Source organism: Ctenopharyngodon idella, chromosome 16 (assembly GCF_019924925.1).
Source record: "Ctenopharyngodon idella isolate HZGC_01 chromosome 16, HZGC01, whole genome shotgun sequence".
NCBI lineage: Eukaryota > Metazoa > Chordata > Actinopteri > Cypriniformes > Xenocyprididae > Ctenopharyngodon > Ctenopharyngodon idella.
The window spans coordinates 27335347-27354910 of NC_067235.1; the positions used below are offsets into that span (position 1 = coordinate 27335347).

At 36.4% G+C, this 19564-nt stretch overlaps 1 protein-coding gene across 5 annotated transcripts in view; it reads right to left on the minus strand.

The window, feature by feature from the left end:
• The window catches only part of cpne4a (copine IVa), a 67685-nt gene that overhangs the window by 21726 nt on the left and 26395 nt on the right, over positions 1-19564 (minus strand). For 4 of the 5 annotated variants that reach the window (XM_051864937.1, XM_051864940.1, XM_051864939.1 and 1 more), the window contains 5 exons: positions 9924-10103; positions 8961-9032; positions 8449-8523; positions 3273-3356; positions 3101-3190 (listed from right to left, as the gene is read on the minus strand). In XM_051864937.1, the coding sequence (XP_051720897.1) occupies positions 3101-3190; positions 3273-3356; positions 8449-8523; positions 8961-9032; positions 9924-10103 (501 nt within the window). The remainder of the gene's footprint in view (positions 1-3100; positions 3191-3272; positions 3357-8448; positions 8524-8960; positions 9033-9923; positions 10104-19564) is intronic. The other variant, XM_051864942.1, reaches the window with a different exon arrangement.

The window sequence follows — 19564 nt, forward strand, 5'->3', positions numbered from 1 at the left end:
GAGGAAGGCTGGCATTAAATGAGCCTGAGCCGTTTGCTGAAATAAGGTCTGTGTTCTGTTCAGTCATGAGTGGGCAGAAGGGAGGCCACATGCAGCCATATGCTGATGCACTATAAACAGGAAGAGAGGCGCACAGGTGCCCTTAAGAGATGTTTATAGAGGGCCCAAAGCATCTTATTGTTAAATGGACACAGATCATGAAGTACACAGACTCTAAGACTCCAGTGCGCTTTAAAGTACACTACAAATTCCATTTTGTTTTGATCTATTTAATGCCTCCTTGTTGAATAAAAGTATTATTCTACAAGGATGCATTAAATAGATCAAAAGTGACAGTAAAGACTTTTACATTGCTAAAAAAAAATCTATATCAAATAAATGCTTTTGAACTTTCTATTCATAAAAGAATCCTGAAAAAAATGTATCATGGTTTCCACAAAAATATTAAGCAGCACAACTGTTTTCAACTGGCATAATAATAAGAAATGTTTCTTGAGCACCAAATCAGCATATCTAAAAATCTAGCAGAACCTGACAAATTAATCAATGAATTAACTATAGGAATACTACAGTATTTTTTGCAACTTGAGCAGTGAGGATAAACATGGTTTGTGTGGATAATAATGTTTTGTGAATTATTGGATTTTAAGAACTTGAAACCATAAAAATTTAAGAGACATTTTAAAACAAAAACCTTATATATTTAATTTATTTATATATTAAATTGAATCAAATACATAGAAGCATAATAACATTTCTATAATGTAAAAATGTAGACAAGTTACATTATAAAACATCATTACAGCATCATTCATATAAAAATTAGCAAAAACACATTACATTTTTTGTATTAATAGTATTTAAAGCAGGCATATTTATTATCATGATTATAATAATTTAACAGGAGGTACTTTAATTCAGATTCCTGTGGGAAATTACTACTTTTAATATTAAATTAGTGTGCTTGAACACATGTTCAGCTAAAACTTTCCCTGAGTAATTCCTTTCCCAATTAAATCAAGCAGTCTTTGATGAATATCGAACGAATAAATGAAGCAAGAGAAGGCCAGAGACCAGAAAGAGGGAGGCAATTTTGCAAATGTACATATTTAAGTAAAACACATGGGAATTCCTGGTGTATCCTTGCTGAAACGCATGCTCACCAAACCTAATAGTCCTGAGCCAGTGTAATCAGGCCATGTGACTGATGAAAGTTCCTGCCAGATATCTGATCTCAACACACACGGTGGTCTAGCAACACATGAATTTCAAAACAGTATGGAAATCAGCACTGCTCATCTGTCTGTGTATAAAATGCAACCTCACCAAGCTAGTCTAGCTCTGCCCAGGTAATTGTCTAAACCAGTAATATGGTCAACCTAGTGGCAGAAAATTACAGTTCTGCAGTATAAGTCTATGGAAACCATGAAATAAAAGAATAAAAAACTTAATTTCAAGTTTATATCTCACAATTCTGACTTTTTTCCCTCAGAATTGTGCTATAAATTTGGGAGAGATATAAACTCGCAATTGCGAGAAAAAAGTAAGAATTGTGAGAGAAAAAAACTCACAATCTCAGTGACGTAATTGTGACATCTGCTCCCAAATAGCTTAATCCTATAGTCTCCTGTTCAATAAAGGTAAAATGTCCATTAAACATGCTAAACATTGGTGCACTAAAACAAACAAAACAAGTACTAGGGCTGTCAATCTGTTTAAAGGGTTAGTTCACCCAAAAATGAAAATTATGTCATTTATTACTCACCCTCATGTCGTTCTACACCGTAAGACCTTTGTTCATCTTCAGAACACAAATTAAGATATTTTTGATGAAATCCGATGGATCAGTGAGGCCTCTATTGAGAGCAAAGCCACTGAACCTCTCAAGATCCAGAAAGGTACTAAATATATATTTAAAACAGTTTATGTGACTACAGTGGTTCAACCTTAATGTTATGAAGCGACGAGAATACGTTTTGTGCGGCAAAAAAACAAAATAATGACTTTTCAACAATATCTAGTGACAGCCAATTTTAAAACACTGCTTCATGAAGCTTTGAAGCTTTATGAATCTTTTGTTTCAAATCAGTGGTTTGGATCACGTAAACGAAGCCTCTTTTACTGAAATCATGTGACTTTGGCGCTCCAAACCACTGATTCGAAACAAAAGATTCGTAAAGCTTCAAAACTGTGTTTTGAAATCACCGTCACTAGATATTGTTGAAAAGTCCTTATTTTGTTTTTTTGGTGCACAAAAAGTATTCTCGTCGCTTTATAATATTAAGGTTGAACCACTGTAGTCACATGAACTGTTTTAAATATGTCTTTAGTACCTTTCTGGATCTTGAGAGTTTCAGTGACATTGCTGGCAATGGAGACCTCACTGAGCCATCGGATTTCATCAAAAATATCTTAATTTGTGTTGAACGAAGGTCTAACGGTTGTAGAACGACATGAGGGTGAGTAATAAATGACATTATTTTCATTTTTGGGTGAACTAACCCTTTAAGTATTTGTGCAGGATTCATTTAACATTTTATCCATCGTCATCATGTTGATGCCATAAATTCCTTTTTAAGGCAAAAAATATATATATTATGTACAGTTGTTGGGTGCATCAGACTGTGAGGATAACACTTAAAGCAGAATATATGCATATCTACAGCAAAATACATGTATTCAAAGGCAGACTTACAGTATGCAACAGCATCTCACTCGCACACACACACACAAAGACAGATTGTATATTCCTCAAGCTATATCAAAATACACTGGAAATCTGAACACTGAAATGTATTAATTCAATAATAAAACAACTTTTCGCAAAGTGCTGAAGTGCCTTTCAGTCAAAGTGTAGTAGAGTTATTGATGGGTAAAAAAGCAGACAATTTTTACCCAAGAGCAGCTACATCAAATTACGAACACAGTACATGTACTTCTAAGCTTCTTATAAGCTGCCATCTGCCAGGAACAAGAATTGCAAATGCTAATGCAAATGTAAAACTAAATTAAAATGGATCCATATATTTGTTAGTGTCAGTCAAATACACACAAGTACACATTCATCCCCTACAGCAAGCATTGATAAATCATAATTTACCTTCAGTATTCTTTCATGGTCTCCACTACAGAGCGAGTTAAGGGATGTCTTGAAGGTGTTCCACACGGGGTTGAGGTTATTCATGACGGTCTGTGCTCAGAGGGGGAGCAAGCAATTCAGTGTTGGTAAAGCACTATCACAGGGAGATCTTTGAGAGAAATTGTTGTCCTACCTCTGTTCTGTGCACTAGCTGCTGAGTGTTGTCATCATTTACCCTGTAGATCTCTAAAAATGGATCTGACTTGCTGAAAAAATCCTGAGGGAATAACAGAAACACAGAGATCATCTGATAGCATCACAACAATGAGCTATAAAATGATTCTGGAGAGAAAGAGTTTTTAGTGTGACACTTTATTTCAATAATCCACATTAGATTGACATGTACTTGCAAAGTTACTTATAGTCAGTAGAAAGTCTGTTGGGGGAGCATCAAAATAAAGTAATATAGCAGTTTTAGCAGATATTAAGCAGACAGTCTACTAATACTCTAATGATTGCTAGTTGACATGTAGTTGCAAAGTTACTTATAGTTAGTAGAATGTCTGAAGTGGACTATCGATACAAAGTGTTACCTATTTATATTCTATATGTGTTATGCATTTAGTATGCATTTATGTGACCCAGCAGCATCGTCACTACAAAAAACATAGTTTTTTTAGCAACTAACTGTCTTTATAACATCTGTTTACTCACTGCTTTAGCAATACTGTTGACATGCACTCCACTGCTCTTTCCTGGGATTGCACCTGCTCTAAATTCTGCCCGCTACTGTCATTGAAAACTAATTGTGTCCTTGCTGGTGACTTTTACTGAGCAGCTCCCTGTGCAACACTGTTCCCATCCCACCTCTGCTGCTATCTGTCTGCTTAGGGGCCTCCTCACTTGCTAGGAGCCAAATATTGCGGGGGATGGATGTTATAGCACCGTATATTATAGGACAAGATAGTCATTTCACTAAAATTACATAATAAATGCAATCAAATGTGCCCTGTTACCTAGTTTATTAATTAAAAAAATGTTTTTCAGAAATGAATCTCTTATATTATTTGACCATGCACCAAGGCACTCCAAAAAGATTGAATAATGTTGCCTCTGCAATGTAAAAAAAAAAGCTATCAAATATGTCTGAATAATGATTTTATTCCTTATATAATATATAATCAAACTCAATTGACCTACAGTAAATTAACTGGATAATACTTGTGTATATAAGTAAATTAATTAAAATAAATGAAAATAACACTTTGCAATAAGGTTTCATTTGTTAACATGAAACTTAACACAATATTTCTACAGCATTTATTAATCTTAGTTAATGTTGATCTCAGCATTTATACACTAAAAAAAATATTTTCATGATTTGTTAACACATTTTTTCTTTCGTCAAATAACTTCAATAATTAATGTGGTTCAGATGACATAATATTTTGAGTTTCTGTTGATTAAACCAATCGCCTTTATTGTATTAACACAAATTTTTCATTTCAATGAACTCAAAATTTTAAGGCAACCAGGTAACCTACTTTTTAAGTTAAACCAACAATTCCTTTTTAATTCATATATATATATATATATATATATATATATATATATACACAGTGGGTACGGAAAGTATTCAGACCCCCTTAAATTTTTCACTCATTGTTATATTGCAGCCATTTGCTAAAATCATTTAAGTTCATTTTTTTTCCTCATTAATGTACACACAGCACCCCATATTGACAGAAAAACACAGAATTGTTGACATTTTTGCAGATTCATTAAAAAAGAAAAATTGAAATATCACATGGTCCTAAGTATTCAGACCCTTTGCTGTGACACTCATATATTTAACTCAGGTGCTGTCCATTTCTTCTGATCATCCTTGAGATGGTTCTACACCTTCATTTGAGTCCAGCTGTGTTTGATTATACTGATTGGACTTGATTAGGAAAGCCACACACCTGTCTATATAAGACCTTACAGCTCACAGTGCATGTCAGAGCAAATGAGAATCATGAGGTCAAAGGAACTGCCTGAAGAGCTCAGAGACAGAATTGTGGCAAGGCACAGATCTGGCCAAGGTTACAAAAAAATTCTGCTGCACTTAAGGTTCCTAAGAGCACAGTGGCCTCCATAATCCTTAAATGGAAGACGTTTGGGACGACCAGAACCCTTCCTAGAGCTGGCTGTCCGGCCAAACTGAGCTATCGGGGGAGAAGAGCCTTGGTGAGAGAGGTAAAGAAGAACCCAAAGATCACTGTGGCTGAGCGCCAGAGATGCAGTCGGGAGATGGGAGAAAGTTGTAGAAAGTCAACCATCACTGCAGCCCTCCACCAGTCGGAGCTTTATGGCGGAGTGGCCCGACGGAAGCCTCTCCTCAGTGCAAGACACATGAAAGCCCGCATGGAGGACTCCAAGATGGTGAAAAATAAGATTCTCTGGTCTGATGAGACCAAGATAGAACTTTTTGGCCTTAATTCTAAGCGGTATGTGTGGAGAAAACCAGGCACTGCTCATCACCTGTCCAATACAGTCCCAACAGTGAAGCAAGGTGGTGGCAGCATCATGCTGTGGGGGTGTTTTTCAGCTGCAGGGACAGGACGACTGGTTGCAGTCGAGGGAAAGATGAATGCGGCCAAGTACAGGGATATCCTGGACGAAAACCTTCTCCAGAGTGCTCAGGACCTCAGACTGGGCCGAAGGTTTACCTTCCAACAAGACAATGACCCTAAGCACACAGCTAAAATAACGAAGGAGTGGCTTCTACAACAACTCCGTGACTGTTCTTGAATGGCCCAGCCAGAGCCCTGACTTAAACCCAATTGAGCATCTCTGGAGAGACCTAAAATTGGCTGTCCACCAACGTTTACCATCCAACCTGACAGAACTGGAGAGGATCTGCAAGGAGGAATGGCAGAGGACCCCCAAATCCAGGTGTGAAAAACTTGTTGCATCTTTCCCAAAAAGACTCATGGCTGTATTAGATCAAAAGGGTGCTTCTACTAAATACTGAGCAAAGGGTCTGAATACTTAGGACCATGTGATATTTCAGTTTTTCTTTTTCAATAAATCTGCAAAAATGTCAACAATTCTGTGTTTTTCTGTCAATATGGGGTGCTGTATGTACATTAATGAGGGAAAAAAAATGAACTTAAATAATTTTAGCAAATGGCTGCAATATAACAAAGAGTGAAAAATTTAAGGGGGTCTGAATACTTTCCGTACCCACTGTATATATAGTCATGTGAAAAAAAGGACACCCTATTGAATTCTATGGTTTGATGTATCAGGACATAATAAAACATCATCTGGTCCTTGGCAGGTCTTAAAATTAGGTAAATACAACCTCAGATAAACAACAACAACTGACATATTACACCATGTCATTATTTATTTAACAAAAACTAGGCCAAAATAGAAAAAAAAGCCTGGGTGGCAAACTAAGTACACCCTATGATTCAATTGCTTGTAGAGCCACTTTTAGCAGCAACAAGTTGAAGGAATCATTTTCTGTATGAGAGTATCAGTCTCTCGCATCCTTCTGGAGGAATTTTGGCCCACTATTCTTTATAACGTTGCTTTCTTACAGTAAGTGGCATACCATAAAATACTGTGGCAAATCACTTTCATAAATTTTAAAGAATTAGAAGAACATATCACCTAACCCACTAATATTTCCCTTCTTATAAACTATTCTCAGCACTTAAAAAGTAAGCCTTCATAACTTGAAATGTGCATATATGAAATATGCATGTATATCTACCTAATGAATACATCTTTAAACTGCATAACTTATTATCTGCTGACAATAAGATACTAGTATGCATTTCTTTAAGTTTCCCACAGTTGCAGATTTTCCTCAGCTAATTAGGCTTATAAAACATTTTTCCTCAGAGGACAGGGGCAGGTATGCTGAATGATCAAAACTGCACTGAATTACCAGGAGCCATTTTCAGAACTTTCAGATCTTTCCGAACAACTTTAAGACATAAAAAGAGCCACATGCACAGAAGAGTCAAAACAGACCACTCACAGCTTAGCGTTCAAAGATGTCGTCTACAACAGTAATGCTCTCCTAAATACTTGTAGTCATTCAGACAAAGTTTAAAACGGGAGAATGAAAGAGCAACTTATCAAAAGTTTTCAGAAAATCTTGACAGCCTGGGTCTCTGATCTCGCCACCAGTCTAGAAGCTTAATCAAAGTTTTAATAACTCAGATGCAGAGGATATGATTTTCACTGAAGGATTATGACTAAGGGGCTCTTAAATGAAAAGTAATTTAAAGGAGGCTTTCCTGTTCTACTATTTGACGTCTTGTCAAGCAGCAGTATGAGATGCTCTGTGTGAAACTGAGACACTCCTGTGGATCATTTGTTATGCTTGTATTAATCCCTCTTATTAATTTTAGTTCCATGTAATTACCCTGCTGCCAAGAGTTGATTGTGTCTCCTAGAGGAACAGTATACTCTCTCTATCACTCTCTCTCTGCCTTTTTCTTTCTCAAATGTCTGACCGCATTTTCAAGTATGAGGACTCAACAAGGCTGAAGTTTGTTTTTAACAGCATCCCTGATCATTTCTCTCTGATCTCAACAGTTTGAGCAGCTCCTTTCATATTCCTATGTTAATCCTCTCACAACGTAATGCAGACTTTGCCAAGAGGCTGTTTTTGAAGGATGGGAGAGATAAACTATATTTGACACCTGATAGCAAACACAATTCTTAATGCAAGAGAGCAGAAAACTGCTCAACTGCAAAAACTGGACTGTCTTTTGAAAGAAATCTCTAATGCTCCCCAAGGCTGCATTTATTTGATCACAAGTACTGTAGAACAGTAATATTGTGAAATATTGAATATAGTTTAAGATGTACTTTACTCTTGTGATGGAGCTGAATTTTCAGCAGCCATTACTCCAGTCTTCAGTGTCATATCATCCTTCAGAAACCATTTTAATATGTAATCTAATAATATTTGGTTCCCAAGAAACATTTCTTATTATTTTCAATGTTGAAAATAGTTGTGTTGCTTTTTTCAGGATTTTTTTTAAAAATAGAAAGGTTAAAAGAACAACATTTATTTGAAATAGAGAACATTCTAAATGTACTTTACTGTCACTGTCTATCAATTCAATGCATCCTTGCTGAATAAACAGCATTAATTTCCATTAAAATAAATAAATAAATAAATAAATCGTACTGACCCCTAACTCTTGAACGGCTTAAGTTGATCTCAGAGAAATATTTATGATATGACCCCTTAAAAAGCATCATAATGCCCAAAACTTTATGCAGACAAAACAGATGCTTGTTGTTATATAAGATCATTTTATATTCTTCATAAACATATACACAGGAGGTCTTCCTACCTTATCATCCAGCTTCCTCGCACTGAATGAGAGTTCGACATAATCGTTATTTCCTGTCAGCTCCTCAGCGGTGATCTGGAGAGATTGAGAATGATGAATTGTTTTCAGCAGAAGAGAAAACTGAATCAGAAGCTAACCATGAAGACTGATATTTGTTTTATAGATCTCATTCCCCTCACCCACTGAGCTTTGCATGTTCAACTGTTGCTGCTGCGTTCTGTCAGTCTGCATTAAGAAGCTCCTCTGGCTACTTTCTACCATTAGCCTGCCTTCAATACCACATCTGACTGTTTTGGAAGGTTCTTGTGTACATTGAGAAGTTATTCTGTTTGCCCGGGTTCAATAGTGGCATTGATAATTGTAAGCACCTCTGTCATATAAAGTGCAAAGCTTTTAAAGGTCAGACCATGAAATGCTTGCATAAGGCCATTTGCTGGTGTTGTGCACTGCTGGATGTTTGCATAAGTAGAGCGTGAGAGAAAGCAACCAGATAAATTTGGGAAAGTGCTCACCGTAATAGATGATTTCCCAACTGTGTTGCCCTGTTTAAGCAGGGCTTTGGTGAATTTTCTCTGGGAGATGATCTATTTAGAGAGAAATAAGATATTTTAAGTTGGTTGGAGGCTGCCTTGTTTTAATGCTGCTTTTAATGGACAGAACACACACAAAAAACACAAGGCGCAGCACATAATAACACCTCGGGGAGAATTTGGCATGTAAGCTTACGTAGTTCATAATTACACCAAGAAGTCTTATCCACTCCAGATAAATGCTTCATTATTAGTTGTTAAATATTTATAAATAGGATGGAGTGTTTTTGGTTTTAAATCCTGTAGAAACTCTGTTCGAGCGAGCATCAACACCTCGCTCTCTCCCTTTATTAAACGCAGATCATTTCAACAATTATCCTCTCCTCTTCCCCCTCCAACCAAAACAGACTGAACTAAAACAAACAACCCAGCTCTCCGGAGAGAAAACCAGACCTAGAAAGTGGCTTTGATGCAAAAAAGATAAACACATGAATATTGAACAAAACGAATATTGGCATCCGTTATACATTATAAGCTTCTAGCAAATTCTTTACTGAGAAACTGCAAATCTTAACCATCTGGCGAAAGATCATGTGTCTGGTTTTCCATTTGCTCAAACTGCAGATAAGAGAGTAGCATGGCCCATCTGGGCTGGCATTCCCCCCACACTGAGTCAGTTACACAGACATCTCACGTTTCACAATTCAATCAGCCGTAAAATGTCCGGAAATGCTCTTAACGGTTGTTGGTGTAATTATTTAATTAGGAGACTTCATCTGATTTGGGCACAGTGCCGGCCCTACTCTTCCCTGACTGTGTGCAATCAATGATCACATAGAGATCCTATTGCAAAATGAACATTGCCAAGAAAAACATGAAAAAGCCTAATTACACATAACCTGTTTGAATTTCTATGCATATTGTAAGATACAGGTGGTTGCTCACTTGGCCCAGTGTGCACTCAATGGCTCCTAGGCAGTCCACCTCTCTCATGCCATTATGACTGCTGCTGATGTCGTAGAGCTCGTAACGTAGCCGCTGAACCTCTTCGAAGTAAAAGTCCAGGGTGAAGACCTTAGAAAACGTGGGGTTTATACAACTCCGAATCACCTCCGTCCTGTCCACCTGTAAACATAGCAGAAAACATATATCTACTTGAATTATGTTCAGAATAGCACACTAACATACTACAATACTATTATTTGTGGAGTAATTATATAGTATTATATTGCCCAAATTTAAAGTATTGCATGGAATAGTGCATCTCACAATGCAATGCACTTAACCTTTCCAGTGTGACCCATGATCTAGAACAGTGTTTCTCAACATTTTTGACCCCATCATTGTCCATCGGAGTGTCTAATCGCACTAAGTACCCTGTCTTGTTGGCAAACGCTATTTACACTAACTCTGCCCACCAATGTCTGGTTGGGCAACACAAGATTAAAAAAGATGCGCACTACACAGTATCTGCAGTGGCATAGGCCGTAAGGAGTATGGTGCGAAGAAGTAGCTTTTGGTGCGTTCGACCCGAGTTCGAACCTGCCTTTTGCTAAACTCACTCTTCTTCCTTTTCTCATCACATATCAGATCGGAAAGGCATTTATTTTTATTTATTTTCACTTAGTGTAAATAGCATATCGCTAAGAAAATTCTGCTATTTTCACTTAAATAGAATATATTCTGCTATTGTCACGTAAATAGAATATATCGCTATTTGCACTTAGTGTAAATAGCATCTATTGCTAAGAAAATATGCTATTTTCACTTAGTGTAAATAGCATCTATCACTATTTACACTTAGTTTAATTCTATAGTTTATTAAATATCTTGATTTTTAGTTGTTTTAGATTATTTTAATGCTTATTTTGTCTTGTATTTGTGTACATTATCTACGTCATCTTGAAGCCCATTTGGAAGTTTGGTTGAGAATTGCTGATCTACAAGTTGCGATTTTTCAGTTTTTAATTTTTTTTGTGACTTGTTATTTGATTTGATTGACATGATTTCAGGCATTTTAACACAACATTTGATAAAAATGCAAAATAGCTGTTCTGAGATAAATGGATATTCTGAGATGATTTCTAATTGGATGCCACTCACTGAACTAAACATTTCAAACAGTAGTAGGCTATGCCACATTTCTGTCACATGACCTCATTTTGCTTGTCACATGAACTCATTAGCCAAATCCGATTTTTGTGCATATCCGATTGAAATTCGATCAGGTGGCTACACATTGTCATGATGTAAATAAGACAACATCTGTATTGCAAACCCCTCCATGTTGCGGTTGTTGTTGTTTTTGGCGTATACCTACGAACGCAATGTCATTGCAGTGTGGACATTAAACACAGTGTGGACATTAAAATTTTTAGATCAGATTCCAATCGGATACACAAATAATCGGATTTGGACTGACAGTCTGAACGAGGCTATTTAGTCTGCCACATCAGCTTGTTAAAGGGTTAGTTCACCCAAAATGAAAAATTCTGTTATCCTTTATACTCTTGTGTCTTTTAAAATGCATATTCATATTCTTTCTGGAGCACAAAAGAGCTATGTGCAAATTGCCATAAAATGAAAAAGGGAATGGAATGACATAAGGATATTGACATTAGCATAGGATAATGACATTTTTTGGGGGCAAAAGCCTTTAAAATGGCACTGGTTTAATATAATGCACATACTGTATACTAGTATTCCGTTCAAAACACAGCTTAGGCTTCAGCTGAGCTGAATTCACTGAAGTGGATGTTCAGGAGAGTCTCTACTTAGGTTAATCAAGTTAATAGCTTTCCAGAAGGATTTCTAAGGTCAATATTTCATCTCAGGACAAGCTGCTTGATAGGGAAGTAACAAGGCGTTTGACAAGACTCAGATCCAGATCAACATGGACTCAGTGACCTGGGAAGTGACCTTAGAGAACTGATCAATTAGGACTGTACACCCCCAATCCATGTATACTTATCTTACCATTAACCAGCAAAGGCAACTCTAGTTGCTCTTCTTAGTGCGCTTAGCCATATGCCCACTTTATCATCAATCTCAACTAAAATACAATCTACTAACTGAAAAGTACTAATAGCTGATATAGCAAAGCATTTTGATGCAGAGGATTCAAACGGTATAGTTCACTCAGGAGATATGGTATACATTTAACAACTCTCATTATACCCTCATTTGAGACTTATAATCACCTAAAGTTAACTTTTGTACCGCCGTTTTGAATGAAACCAGCAAATTTAATGAGTTTCAGAACAAAAAGGAAAACATCTGCAGATAAAGCCATGTCCCTGCCAAATCCCTGTTCCTGAAGAATGTATCTGCCTCTCACCTCACATAGGCAAAGAAAAGGCTTCGTTTTATCTGACATGCCTCAGCTGCCTAGTCATGGTTTAGTCTCAGTTGTTTAACTTTCCTCAGGCAGCTCAGAGACTCAGGATTCTGTTCAGCTTTTCATTTCAATCTGCTCACTGTAAGGGGAAGCGCAAACCTTTCTTTCTTTCGAACTGAGATCTTTTACCATTTAAAAAGAATTAATCATAATGTAAATGTCTGCCATATTAATAAATTTCACTTGTGTAGATGTTTATCATGAACGGTTTACTGTGCCACATGTCATTTATGTTACATCAAGCAGGAAAAACATGGCTCCTGGAGTTCCTCCTTTATTTTATCCTGCCCCTCCAGAATCTTGTTTACCACAATCGCAAAAACCAGAATTTAATTTTATAAATCTCTTTTTTTTTTAAGTATTTGCCTCACCATTAAATTGGTCAGTTTGCATAACTCAGGCTAGCCATTTCATTTGCACCAACCATCTGGAGACACCATCATTCCTCTTCATTAAGGTCTATGAATATTTGCCTGAGTCTTCCAGGTGTTTGCTCTTTGTTTACAGGGGCTTCCCCGGGGCAGCTGGAGCTGTTTTATTGAGAAAGTTGCGTATGCCATCTACTCAGCACGCACCTGGAGGGAATAAACATCAATCGGGGAGACATGGACCTCAAAGCAGCTGCTTATTGCTAGTGAATATGCAAATAAATCTCACTTATCAAAGCGAAAATAATACAGTTCTGATGACGCTTAATACACATCCCTTCTCTGTCTAACTGTTGTTTGTACAGGGAATATTCCGACACTGCTGTCAGGAAACATCTGCTTGGTTGTACATCAGATAACTTGTTAACCTCTCAGAACGCTCCTTGTGATTACTCATCAGAAAAGAAGTAATTGCCTCTCTTTTGTGACATCTGGTCTATTAAAAAGTAAACATTTAAAGAGCATGTTAAGCAAGTCAAAAACAGGTTGGAGTCACACATGAGCTGTAAGAGGATTGTGAGAGTGTAAACCTTAATAATTGTAATATACTCAGAGAAACTGAGTAAAATTAATTAAGTAATCTCTCAAATACTTAAACCATAGTTAAGGTCTTCACGATGAGCAAGTACACTAGTTGCAAGTCGATTTAAAGGGGACCTATTATGCACCTTTTACAAGATGTAATATAAGTCTCTGGTGTCCCCAGAATGTGTCTGTGAAGTTTCAGCTCAAAATACCCCACAGATCATTCATGCTTGTCAAATTTGCCTCTATTTGGGTGTGAGCAAAAACAAGCCATTTTTGTGTGTCCCTTTAAATGCAAATGAGCTGCTGCTCCCGGCCCACTTTCCAGAAGAGGGCGGAGCTTTAACGGCTCGCGCTTCTGTTACTCAACAACAACAAAGCTGGAGAATCTCACGGAGCCAAAATGAGGATTGTCAGTAACGGTGTTCAGCCTTTCATTGTTCAAACTGTAGTTGGACACTGATGGAGAGACACTCGGGAAGAAGTGCAACTTATAGAATGCATCTGGACGTCAATCATCACAATTTCAGAAGTGAGCCATGTTCTGTACACACACAAAATGATAATTATGGGGATTCACTCTCGTATTTAAATGTGGTTGTCACTCCTAAAATTTTACAGTGTGTACAAGGCTGAAGAGACTTCTTAAACTTGTTTGTTTGATTCAAAAGTAAGAAAATTTGTGTTGTAAAACCACATTCACATTCATAACATCTAGGTTGTGAGAACTGATTGTGAAAAAAAAAAAAAAAAACAGATATTCATCTGACTTCGTTGTTATTTTTACATAGAATAAAGTTTGACCAGTGCTAATGTTGATAACAAAGTGGTCTACCAAGATATACATAATACAATTTAATGATATTGAGATGTACACAAAATTATAGACACAAAATACTTATTTTTCTTAAAATTCATTAAGCAATATTTTAAAACAGAAAATGACACAAGGGGAACTACTACTTACTGTTATCCCAAGCACAATAATGGAATTAATATCAGAGTCGCAAAGTATTAATCCAGACCTTAATTTCACTGCTCACTGATAATAAATCAGGCTTTACAGGATTATTCCTCAGGCAAATAAAAATGTGACCTGAAACCATAAAAGCGGGACCATCCCAAGCCAAGCCTTCCATTCATGGATCTTCCATCACTCGACCATACACATCAACAAGCAGATCCCACATGACAATTTCTGGACAAGCCAGCTTTTTAGAAAAGACGTGTGTCATCTCAGCCTTAGAAAAGTCCTTTTATGCCTGCATAAACAGGGGCCTGGGTGTATCTCTAGACTGGACTGACAGTCTTTTGGCAGTGAGGGGCAGAGCAGTCAACGCCTAGACAGCAGAGCTCTGGAGATACAAATAAATATTCAAGACACCACTGGTGAAAGGCTTCTTGTCATTCAGTTATACTTCAAAGGACAGCTGCTCAAACGGTGATATATATCAATATGTTGATTATACAATCATGGTTTAAGGCAATAAACCATAATTGTACAAATGACATTCTGACATTCTGACAGCATAAACTCACCATCATGTTGTTGAAAACCTGTATTTTTATTTATTTATTTATTTTTAGTGATGGACTACTTTTTCATGCTGGTGGCATCTGAACACAAAAATACAGCAAAAACAATATTATAATGAAATAATATTACAATTTAAAATAACTATTTTAATAACTTGTAAAATGTAATTTATTCCTTTGATGGTTAATCAAAGCTGAATTTTCAAAAGTGTCACATAATCATTCTGCAATTTTACAATTTTAGTATGCTGTTTTGGTGTTCAAAAACGTTTCTTAATATTGTCAATGTTGAAAACATTTGTGCTGCTTATTTTTTGCTAAAAGCATGATACAGTTTTCCAGGATTGATTCTTTGATAAATAGAAAGTTCAAAAGAGCAGTGTAATATGCTGTTTAATATTTTTGTTGAAACCGGGAAACATTTTTTTCAAGACTCTTTGATGAACAAAAAGTTCACATGTAAAAGTCTTTACTGTCACTTTTAATCAATTTAATAAAAGTATTAATTTCTTTTTAAAAAACTGACCCCAAACTTTTCAATGGTATTGTACAATGGAGGTAAATGATTTAAATGAGAGAACTTGAGGATTTAAAAACAAAGATGTGAAGCATCTCCATTAAATTCTTCTGTTAAAACTTGTGTATTCCAACTGTTTAAATAATAATTTTTTGTCATTTTACAGTTTACTGTTGTTCTGGCAACAAAGTTGTAAAATTGAATAAACAGAAAACGTTATAAGTGATTTTTTCACTTTAAAATGTATATTGTTTGCGTTGTGTGGATACTACTTTTGAAAGATTGAGTACTTTAATATTTATTGATTGGCCCTATTCACTTCCATTGTAAATTCTTCACGGAAAAAAAATGGAAAGAATTTCTTTAAAGGGGTCATATAATGCCACTTTTACAAGATGTAAAATAAGTCTCTGATGTCCCCAGTGTGTGTATGTGAAGTTTTAGCTCAAAATACCCCACAGATAATTTTTATAGCATGTTAAATTTGTCACTTTTTGAGGGTGAGCAAAAATGCTCAGTTTTTGTGTGTGTCCATTTAAATGTAAATGAGCTGCTGCTCTCAAGAACAGGGCAGAGTTTTAAAAGCTTGTGTTAGCAGCGCCGATTACCTCACGAAGACTTACTGAAAATGTCAGAAACTGTTCAGCCTTTTATGTTCAAAACGGAGTCGGACAATGATGGAGAGACTCAAGAAGAAGTGACAACACGCAGAATGCAACAGGACATTTCTGTATGGTTAGTTTATGAGTTTATGTAGCTGATGTAGAGTTAACTATCTTAAAGTCATTGATTCGCATATCATGATAATCTGTAAATCACTTGTGTGGGAACTGTTGTAAGATGCCTACAGAGCCAGAGATATGCTGCATGAAGATAGAACAGGTATAGTTTAGTTAATTTACAGTTATAACTTATGTTGGCATCTTGCTTTTATGACATGCTATTGCATTTTACGTACTGTATTGCAATAACATGGCCTCACCTCATTGTTGCGTGTTCTCGGGGGCAGGGTTTTTGTAAATTTTAGGGTTAATGTCAATAACCCGGGAAGAAGCTCGTTGTAGTCCCTACCAGCCGTTTGTTGTAGTCCTTAAACAGAGAATTCTGTAAAAGAAAATATCTCCCTTTGCATTGAACTTTGAGCGTCGTAACTTTGCAAATGTTATTTATGCTCTAACAGCAACATTACACAATAACTAAAGTTAAAAAAGTGAAATCATAATCAACCACCCCTTTAAAGAAAATACATTTTTATGGTATCAACATTACGCCACAAATGCTGTCAGATGAGCTTAACTTCTACTAAACCTGGAATATTCCTTTAAATATGGCCTGGAAAATATAACTGTGTTAGCAGTTACATATTGTTGTGTAAGCATATTAAAAATGTCTGATCTACTGAAAGAGCATGCAAAATAAGCTACTATAAATGGTTTCACACCAGCCTTGTTTCTTGGCCTTTCTTGTGAGTGTGATACGCCGGATGGAAGTTTGGCAAGCATAAGCATATTTCATAAGGTTTCATCAGATCCATTCTCACATATACAAAACACACACACACACACAAGTCACAAATAGCACTGCCCCAAAGGATGAGCCTCAACATGTGCAACATCCCCCACACATGGGTGTAATTGCCCCTGGAAGCCACATATACCTTCCTTTCTCAGTAATTCCATGTCTCAGTAATTCCCTTGCAGAACGTGTGGTCTCTGATTCTGCAGCCACATTCACTCTGCATAGTTAATGGACTGCTCCTCCTCATTAGCCCATCAGTGGGAGAGAATGGAGGTTTTCTGCAGGGCTAATCAGTGTGGCCCCATCTCCGCTCTTATGTGAGCAGGGCCTGAGATGGAGGGCTGCAGGGTGCAGCGAGAGCTATCATTAACCATTTCAACCGCACGCCAGCACCCAAATAATGTTTACCACGCACTCACGTTGCCTCTCACTTTTTTTTGAACGGCTTTAAATAAGGCCAACCAGTGTGAAGAAACATTTCCTTCATTCAGCTGTCCATTTAAAATGAGGCAAAAAGGAAGAGTGACAGAACTGAGACCTCGCTTGCTGTCTTTGAACACCTGAGAAGGAGACGCTAAACAAGGGCTGCCAGAAAAGTGGATTTTTCAAGGAGGAAGATAAAAGGATGGAGGAAGAAGAAACAGAAAGCGTGACAGTCCCAATTCAATGGCTATTAGCAGAAAAATGCTATATTCTGAATAGCATACTAATATACTATTTTTTTAGATACTATATCTCACAATGCAATGCACTCAACTGGAATATTCCCAGTGTGAAAAATGAACCAAAAGCAATGCATTTTGTATTTTTTTTAACATTAGTTTTTGTTCAATTAAATTAAAAAAATATATATTATATAAAATATGAAATACACCATACTAATTGTGAACATCAGATTTTAATTTGTTATTGATTTAAGCAAATTGCATGTGTTTTGGCACGTGTGCAAAAGAGTAAGTGCAATTGTCTACAATTCGCAGTCGTACCATATTAAATGCACATGGCTTGCTATTTAAAACTGATGAGCTGATTCTCAGTGAAATTGAAAAACTCTTCACAACTTTTAAACATACATATGAGCCATCACATGCAAAATGATCCATTCAGTTATCAAAATCTGTCAGACATGCAAGTATATTCTATAAATGTCTGACATGCAAAGTTTGAAATGTCTTCTAAATTGGCAAATGGTCTGCAATTGTAATGAAATCACAATCTTATCAATCAACCAATTAAGAGTGCATATATGGAGTTTGCCCATGGCACAATCACTATCATTTTTGAACATGGAGGAGCTACACAACCCTAAACAGCAGCAGCTACAGCAGTACTATATGAACACATTTGTATTTATACAGTACATTTATATTTGTAGAAATGCGTTACATGTAATTAAAAATTCACAGTTGCTTGTCATGAAAGAGCAATATGTAGATATGTAAGAATGTGTGGTAGTGGTTTTAGAATAAGACATAATAGAGTGTGTAAAAATGAACAAGCAACTGTGAATTTTCAGTTTTTTGTTGCATTGGCCAATTTATGACACAATTACTAGGTTTTGAAGCATAAATTAAATGTTTTGGGTGAGCAGTGGGCATTTACTTCCAAGTCTTGAATGCGGCATGCCCATCAAAACGAAGTGTTTGAAAGAGAGTGTCAAAAACAGGATAGCTTTATTACTTCTAATTAGGATGTTTTTTTATATAAAAAATCTTGATAACATTTTAAGTGGATTTCAGAGAACTTTTTTAAAAAGTGCAGTTCATGACCCCTTTCAAATATAACAGTTAGTGAGGCAACATGCTGCAAGAAAATGTCCATACAGGGAGAAACTTTCAAATCCAATTTTTAATGTAATAAATTAATGATGGTGAAATAGAGCTCCCAAATGCAAAAGAGATGTTCAGCCCCAGCCCATCTTGTAGATGCAAAAAAAAAAACAGTGAGAAGACCTTGCCTGTGCACACAGAGGGGTGATGGAACAGAAGGGAACATACAGTGAAAGGACGTCTTCTATCACATGACTGACAGATTGTAATCCTCAGTGCCCAGATGACCCACGTCTAGCCACATAACTCTGTCAGTCTGCTATGTTTACGCTTATGCTTCATGAATATTGATATTATTTCTTAAATGTCACTGAAGTTTAAGAGCGCTGCATCATGATAAGCCACAGCTTCACTAGCAAATGCCAAAGCAAAAAAAAAGTTGAACAGAGAAACATGCCTCTCAAATTTATGACTGCACAAAACCTGGAGTGTAAATTATAGAAAAGAAGACATTTACAGGGGCAGAAGAAATTGAAGGAAAAGATGAAGAAAGACAAAATATTCACTTTCAGAACAGATATGCCATGGCAAATACAATTTTAATCAAAAAAGAACAAACTTGTATTTTGCTAAGGCGAGCATCAAAATTATTACTGCTTAGTTTTACTCTATTTACTCAGTGTTTAAAATGTAATTTATTCCTGTGATGGAAAAATATTGTTTCAAATCAGCTTCACAGTATTAATAGCAAACTTCATCAAATATGAGAAACATTCAAATTCTGCTTTAAAGCTGCTCTACAGAGAATAGAGTCATTATTCAGCTCAATTCAGCTCAATAACTGAAACAAGTTCAATTCAGCAATAAGCAACTCTATTCAGTTCAATTAGGATAGA